At 39.7% G+C, this 8,093-nt stretch overlaps 1 protein-coding gene across 2 annotated transcripts in view; it reads right to left on the bottom strand.

Moving 5' to 3' along the window:
• LOC106883730 (conserved oligomeric Golgi complex subunit 6) overlaps positions 1-8,093 on the bottom strand; it is a 62,313-nt gene that overhangs the window by 24,080 nt on the left and 30,140 nt on the right. For both annotated transcript variants that reach the window (XM_052976443.1, XM_052976445.1), the window contains exons 8-11: positions 7,581-7,674; positions 6,487-6,563; positions 4,874-5,011; positions 540-604 (exon numbers count right to left, since the gene is read on the bottom strand). In XM_052976443.1, coding sequence (XP_052832403.1) covers positions 540-604; positions 4,874-5,011; positions 6,487-6,563; positions 7,581-7,674 — 374 coding nt within the window. The remainder of the gene's footprint in view (positions 1-539; positions 605-4,873; positions 5,012-6,486; positions 6,564-7,580; positions 7,675-8,093) is intronic.

Below are 8,093 nucleotides of genomic sequence, written 5' to 3'. Positions count from 1 at the left end.
TATACTCTTTTATTCTTCTATTTGTTTCAGTCATTTGACTGCGACCATGCTGGAGCACCACCTTTGGTCGAGCAAATCGACTCCAGGACTTATTCTTTGTAAGCCTAGTACTTATTCTATCGGTCTCTTTTATTGAACCGCTAAGTTACAGGGACGTAAACACACCAGCATTGGTTGTCAAGCGATATTGGTGGGGGGACAAACACAGACACGCAAACACACACACATACATATATACGACAGGCTTCTTTCAGTTTCTGTCTACCAAATCCACTCACAAGGCTTCGGTCGGCCCAAGGCTATAGTAGAAGACACTTGCCCAAGGTGCCACGCAGTGGGACTGAACCCGGAACCATGTGGTTGGTAAGCAAGCTACTTACCACACAGCCACTCCTGATCATCATCATTTAACATCCATTTTCCATGTGTGTGTGTGTGTGTGTGTGGAGATCAAACAGCCAGATTAGCTATATATCAGAATCAACATTTTTGCTGGTCTGGCATCATGAAAAGAAAAGAAAACAAGAGATGATATTTACCTTAAAAGGACGGCATACACCTTCAGTAATATGTCCCAGAATTTTCTGGATTAATTCAGGGTCAGCTAAAATGGTGTTAGAAAAAGGAGACAAAATATCTTGTATTATCTTTAATATTTTTGGCATTTGATTGTCTTGTATTAGTATCATTTAGCATACATGTTACACAGATATCAACATCATCACCACCATCATCATCATTTTACCTCTGCTTTTCCACGCTGATTTGCGTTGGATGGATCATCATTGTCCAAATTAGTTCTTATATGGAATTACTTCCCCCCAGGATGAATCAAGGTCCATGTCACATTCCTACTTTCTATTTTCCCTTGGCCCAGTTTCTACAGCTGGATGCTCTTCCAGTCACCAGCCATTGTACAGAGTGTACTAGGTGCACCAGCATTAGAGATGTTGTCTTGTTTCTAACAAGACAAAAGGGCTCTCTTTCTCCTCTACATCATCTCCAGTCATTCATTCATTATTCATTCATCAACATGATTGAGGTTGTCTCTTCTACAGCAAGATTCCACATCCCTGCATTGTTCCCATTCATTGATCAGCAACAGGGAAGTTGTTTTGTCTCTGCCAAGACTAAAGATTTCTCTCTTCCCTTCTGTTCTCGCTGATCATTTATTTCCTTATAGAAAGTGTGTAAATAAATCAACATTCCAGTTATTCAATAAACAGAACTATCATCTCATTGCATGTATGTAGCTGAATATTCCACAGACCTTTGTACCCTGAAAGACAGATCACTTGACCTGTGAGAAATAGCAATCAAATCTCCCTTAAATCATACTCTACCATCTTACAAAATTAAAATCACATAAAATAATGTAGTCCAAGATACACTATATCTGAATAAAAGCTGGAATGGTTAATATTTGAATGCATCTGATCATACCCAAATAAATATTTTTCATATTTGCTCATTTCAACTTTCTCGTTTTTTTTGTTCTTTTCACTGTGTCTTATTACCACATTTCTATTTCAAGTTCAAAGTTCAGTTTTTTTAAATAATACATGTCCATATCCAGGAAAAGAATTCTAGAAGAGAAAGCCAACATTCTAGAATCAAAGGCCTGGACATTGTCATTAGTGGGTGGTAGGAAGGTGAGACAGAATGTAGACGAGAGGACGTCTTTGTCTGAATCTTATTTCTTCCCATACAGTTAGCCTGTACATCAAGCAACAAGACATCTTCCATCATCTCAGTTTTGAGCAAAGTCACCTGCATCTTCCCAGGTGATGCTAAGATGCTGTAGATCTTTTTTGAAGGTGGTATGCCATACCTTCTTCAGTCTTCTCATTCTTCTTTCATCTCTCTAGCAGTACCTATTACATAAATGTCTTGAGTATTCATCCTTCTGGCATTCAGAAAGCATGACCTGCAAGTCTTGCTCTTCTTTCTGCCAGTCTTGTGGTGCGATGGAGGAAGAAGACAACAAGAAGCAAAAGGACAGAATGAAGCGTTGGACCTTACCTTGCCGACCGCAGCGGGGTACATGATCGCTCCTAATCAGAACACGTCTTTCTCGTAACGTCGCTGTTTTCTCACTGGCCCCACATGCTAGCCTTCAACCGCGTGTCGCCGACTTCCGATCTGACCCTTCCGGTTTGGCCCTTCCGGTCTGGCTTCACCTCCATTTGCCTCACCCCTCTCCACCACAACACATAGCTCGTCACAGCCCATAACACCACAAGTCTCATGCAGGTTTCATAGTTTGGCTCTTCTCAGAACTTCAGAGTTCGTGACTCTGTCCCTGTAAATGATCTTGAGTATTCTAAATAGACATTGTTGGTGGAAGCATACAACCTCTGAATAATTTTAGCAGCCATTTTCCAAGTTTCTCCTGCGTTGACTGCTGCTGGCAGATGTGACGAAGAGATATGAGTATATTGAGAATGATGGAATGGAAGTGGCATAAGCTTAGCCAGTTCAGAGGGTCAGGGAGCTTCTGTGGTAGTGGTAAAAGGAGAAAAGATAGAGCAGTGATTCCCAATGTGGAGCATATGCCACACCAATAGGGCATGCGATCCAAAATTTCTTTTTCTTTTTGTTTTTAGTGAGATATGGAATTGTGAAAAAAAATTTTTTTTTTCACAACAAACATATTACATTTATATTCAGCTCAGTCAAACCAATCCCTCCAGTTAAGCATACTGTGTGAAGATTGTTCTCTATAGTATAGTGTTATTCTAATGCCCTGGTGTGGATATTTCTTTAAGGAAAGTGTATAATTATGAAATATTAAAAATAAAGTTGTTTATTTCCAACCATTGGTGGGGGCATATGTTTTCCTGGAAAGTTATAGTGGGGCCTGAGGGAAAACAGGTTGAGAACATAAAGACAGACAAAATACCATTAAGCATTTTGCCCGGCATGCTAACGTTTCTGCCAACTCGTCGCCTTCAGTTGCCCAAGGTGCCACACAGTGGGACTGAACCCAGAACCATGTGGTTGGTAAGCAAGCTACTTACCACACAGACGAAATACCATTAAGCATTTCGCCCAGCAAAGGAGACATATTAGTAGAGCAGAGGTTGAAGTGTGGTGATAAGTAGCTTCCTAACAATCAATCAAATGGCCTTTCTTTGAATGTAATTTGTGTATAGCAGCAGCACCTACACGTGAGAGTAGAATTCCGTAGTGGATTTCACATGAGCTTTGTAAAAGTTAGTAATTGGGCTGAAGAATTTTCTGGTCCTAATGATGAAAGTCATTCATTGTGGTGCAGTTTTTGCTATGTTGAGGATATGTTTTCACCAGGAAAGATCCTCAGTATAAGAATACTTAACATTTACAGTGCTCATGAAAACCTGAATTAAATGCTGCTCATGTTTCAAGGGCTGAGACATAATAACGTATCCAGGATCCTGAACCCAAGGCACCATGCTGAGAGTCTAAAAATAAAGGTGCCACAGAAAAAGCACTCAGGCTGGTGCAACGTATAAAGCACCCAGTACACTCAGTTAAGTGGTTGGTGTCCAGCTGTAGAAACTAAGCCAAAACAGACAATGGAACTTGGTGCGGCCCCTAACCTTGCCAGTTCCTATCAAGCCATCCAACCCATACCAGCATGGAAAATGGATGTTAAATATTGATGATGATGATGATTGATATGTGGAGCAATTGTGTTTCACTATTAGTTTGAAATTTCAAACCAGAGTGAAAAATCATAAATATTTTTAGTTGATAGCTTATGCTTTATAACTGTAAATCCTATTGTTTATCACTAATCTAGTTGTTAATCTTTAAATCACTTAATCCATTCAGTGATGAGCAACACATTTATTCGAGCTTGATTACAACCGCAACTTTTATCACATAAAGGTGAAAGGTGAGACTAGTAGTAAGTACTCAAGAGTTTTTGGTGGGTGTTTGGCAAAAGAGGGGTTAGAAATCCCTCACTTAAATAAAATGTCACTTGAGCCCCAATAGAATAGCCATGGTCTTGTTGTTGTTGTTGTTGTTTAATCCCTGATTAGCTGTAACTGAGTGGAGGCGCAATGGCCCAGTGGTTAGGGCAGCAGACTTGCAGTCATAGGATCGTGGTTTCGATTCCCAGACCAGGCGTTGTGAGTGTTTATTGAGTGAAAACACCTAAAGCTCCACGAGGCTCCAGCAGGGGATGGTGGCGAACCCTGCTGTATTCTTTCACCACAACTTTCTCTCACTCTTTCTTCCTGTTTCTGTTGTGCCTGTAATTCAAAGGGCCAGCCTTGTCACACTGTGTCATGCTGAATATCCCCGAGAACTACGTTAAGGGTACACGTGTCTGTGGAGTGCTCAGCCACTTGCACGTTAATTTCACGAGCAGGCTGTTCCGTTGATCGGATCAACTGGAATCCTCGAAGTCGTAAGCGACGGAGTGCCAACAACAACAACAAGAAGCTGTAACTGAGCATACCTTATGATAAAAAAATTTCAGCCTTGCTGGTCCTATTTTTTCAGTCATAGTGTATCTCAGAAAACAATATGCAATGTCTACATCCCTTTTGAAAGCAGTAAGGTACAATCAACCCTAGTATGTTACTGGTATTGATATTAAAAACTCTGAATGATGAAAGCCAAAAATCTAGCAACAGAGGAGCCTTTATGTGTTTGCATGACATTTCAGAAATAGCAGTCAAATTGCCCTGAATCCACAATCAATTATATTCAAAAACAAAATCCCATTAACTAATTTATTCTGGGATACACTGCGCCAGTGAAAAAAAACCCCAGAATGATCATAAGTCTACTGTATTATGACTGACCCTAGGTTAAACCATAACAAAAACAACACTCTCCCCAACTGTCTTGCAATAATCTGTAAAGTAGAGGCACTTACGTTTGCAGGATTTGATCAGAGTTTGCAGGTATTCTTTCTCCGATGCAGCAGCTTGGTGCAGCCATGCCAACATATCTCCAACATAGCGCAGAGGATCATGGGAATGTAATTCAATAGGACGTGGAGTACCTCCAGGGCCTGAACAGAAATGTAAATACATTAAAACAAAGAAAATATATCCAAGTAAAATCTAACGCTTCTACATCATTTGAAAGAAGAAAAAAAAAACCTTTTCTTTTTATTTCAGTCAGGGCCCATTATGCCCTATAATAATGACCAAAATCGTCAGAGCTGACCTAATATTAAACAACAACACTAGTGATTAAAGACGCCTTGTACTGAAGTGTGTACCATAGGACTAGGGGTGGTCTCAAGTAATTTGGTATGAAAATGGCTTAGTGACTCTGTCAGTTCACCAACCACACATGTAAATTGCTTTCAAATTTTGGCACTTGGTCAGCAATTTTTAGGGAGGGGGTAAGTCAATTACTGGTAATCCCCAGTACTTCACTGGTACTTATTTTATTGACTCCAAAAAGATGAAAGGCAAAGATGACCTCGGTGGAATTTGAACACAAAACGTGAAGACGGATGAAATACTGCTAAGCATTTCGCCTGGCGTGCTAATGATTCTGCCAGCTCACTACCTTAATCACACATGTAAATTGATATCTTCGTTAAGTGTCTCAGAGCTCACAAGGTCTTTTTCACCAACCACTAATGGAGAGAAGGAGAGGCAGAGAGAGTTGTTTCGTAGCAAATGACACAATTGTCTGGTCTTGTCTGGTCAGGTCTGTTACCTCACTGTCTAACAATATTCTCCCATACTCCTATGTAAGGTGACATCAGTGTATGTCAGGTGGTCGCAGTGTTCAACAGGGGAGCTTCTACATGGCTACATAGTTGCTTGACCAGCTAAATACAGCAACCAAATCTCATTCTTTAAAAAAGTCATAATTGATAATGTAGTCCTATATATACTATATCTTAAAATAGATGAGATGGTCACAGCTTGAATACTTCATGCAACACTGAGTAACAAAATTAAAATTTTTTTTTTTTTGTCTCTGGTCAGTAAGTATTATTTCCTGCTTCCATCTAGAAATCAACCGAAATGACTATTGTTCCCTTCAAACTTTACTTTCGTGACTTGGACGTCAATGTTTTGAAACTGACCTATTTTCCATTATATTTCAGACAGATTCAGTGGAGTTGCTGAAGCAGAAATAATGTTATAGCAAATATTGTGCTCCATACCACAGATTTGCTTGCCAATTGCTTGACCTTAACTACTTGAGCATGTCCTTTAGTGGCTGTCAGTATATGCATCTCTGATCATGAGCAGGAATAGTTGGGGAGCATCATAGCCATGTGTTGAAAGGAATTGTTTGGGGTTTGGATAAATGTAACAAAAGCAAAGTTTGAAGGAAATATTAGCCATTTCTCATACTTTCTAGGGGTAAGCAAATACGAAATAACAGTTGCTACCCAAGGACAAAAATCTTGTTATACAGTGTAATCAACTGACCTGAAATTGAATAAGAGAAATTGATAAAGGTGTTCTCAGAGGGAATTTACTGAGGAAACATTTGAAAACAACAAACCAAACTGACCTCCTCGGGTCAAAGCATCAATTAAACCACGGACAATAGCTGTGCGCCGAGCAGTACCATATTCATCCAGGGAGTAACTGCAAAGAAAAATATATTGTTACATCAGACAGCATGTCACAACAACTGTACAAAGACAGGGTAATATTACATGTAACAGTAGCAACCACAGTTATATAACAAGAGTGATGCATGTAGCAGTAATAACTGTTCAGAACATAGGACATTACATGACAGCAGTGACTACAGGTACACAATGGCAAAGCAAAACTGTGCAGATGTAATAACTGTTAAGAACCTAGTATTCTAGATGGCTTAGTGGTGAGGGTGTTACATTCGTGATCACAAGCTCATGAGTTCTATTTCCTGACCAGTTATGGGTTGTGCTCCTGGCTAAAACACTTAATTTCATGCTGCTTCTGTCCACTCATTTGTAAATGGTTAATCTTGTGACAGATTGGCATTACAAAGATGAGGATGGAGGTCTTGTGAATAACACAACCCATACAGTGAATCCTGACTGATAGAGATTGGTTGTTCAACCACGTCGTAAGATGAATGAATAAAAGTTGAAGAGTTTGTGAACCAATAGAAATGGATGCCTCTTTTCCCCCTTGCCAACATGAAATATTCCACATTTAATGTGATTCAACAAGTCTATGTGTAATCAATGGACAGTTATCCAAGAACTTATTAAAATGAATGTATAATATGACTAGCAAAGGAGCCAGTTGGAAAATCTTGATAAGAGATGAGAGTAGTTTCTATACTGACAAGTAAAGTTAATCGCCACATCAATATGGCTGCTCGATATCACTACAATTTTAACCCCAGGCAGATATTCTGATTAAAGGTGTAGCCTGTACCCTGTATATATTGCAAGCAGGGGAGTGAACCCCTACCATCCTCCAGTAGACAAAGTATTTTTTCAGTGACCTAGTCTTTTTCTCATTTTTGTCTAATGGAATTATTCTCCTAGTACCAACTACAACCATGATATCAAGCAGACTTATTTGTTTCTCAAGTTATTTATTCAATTCTATCTATCTAGTATCTGCAGGGTTACGAAAATAAACTAGATATTAGTTTGTACTTGCTTTAGCAACAATGGTCGGTCTTGAAGAGCTTCCATGGCAGAACAGAGTAGAGGGAAAATGTCAGGAGAATCTCCAGTCAGTGCCCGACATTCATCTGGAATTAAACCAACTCATTTGTTTATATACATACAAATATATACATGAAAGAATTTGAAACGGTGAAGACACGCCAGATTAAGAAGTTTATGAAACTCAAAGGTCGGAGAATGAAGACTGAAGTCCATCACCCACCTGTGAAAGCAGTGATTAATGTAAGTAGCCGACGTCTGGAAGACTCCGAAGAAGCCGTACTGAACAAAGGTCTCAACTTTGCGACAACCATCAAGCGCATTCCATACTTGGACATAATAGCCCCTATTGAAGAGATAGCGGTAAAGATACCGAAAGCTCAGGGAGATGAACTAAGGTGGAAGGTGAGACAGGTACTGGAGAAAGCGAAACTTCCCAAACCAAACATCACTAAGGAAGAAAAGTTCGCTATGAAAAGGCTACAAGGAGACAATTCCATCATAG

The sequence above is a fragment of the Octopus bimaculoides genome, chromosome 24 (assembly GCF_001194135.2).
Source record: "Octopus bimaculoides isolate UCB-OBI-ISO-001 chromosome 24, ASM119413v2, whole genome shotgun sequence".
In the NCBI taxonomy this organism is placed as follows: domain Eukaryota; kingdom Metazoa; phylum Mollusca; class Cephalopoda; order Octopoda; family Octopodidae; genus Octopus; species Octopus bimaculoides.
The sequence above is the reverse complement of the archived record's forward strand: the minus strand, read 5'-3'. Positions and strand labels throughout refer to the sequence as shown.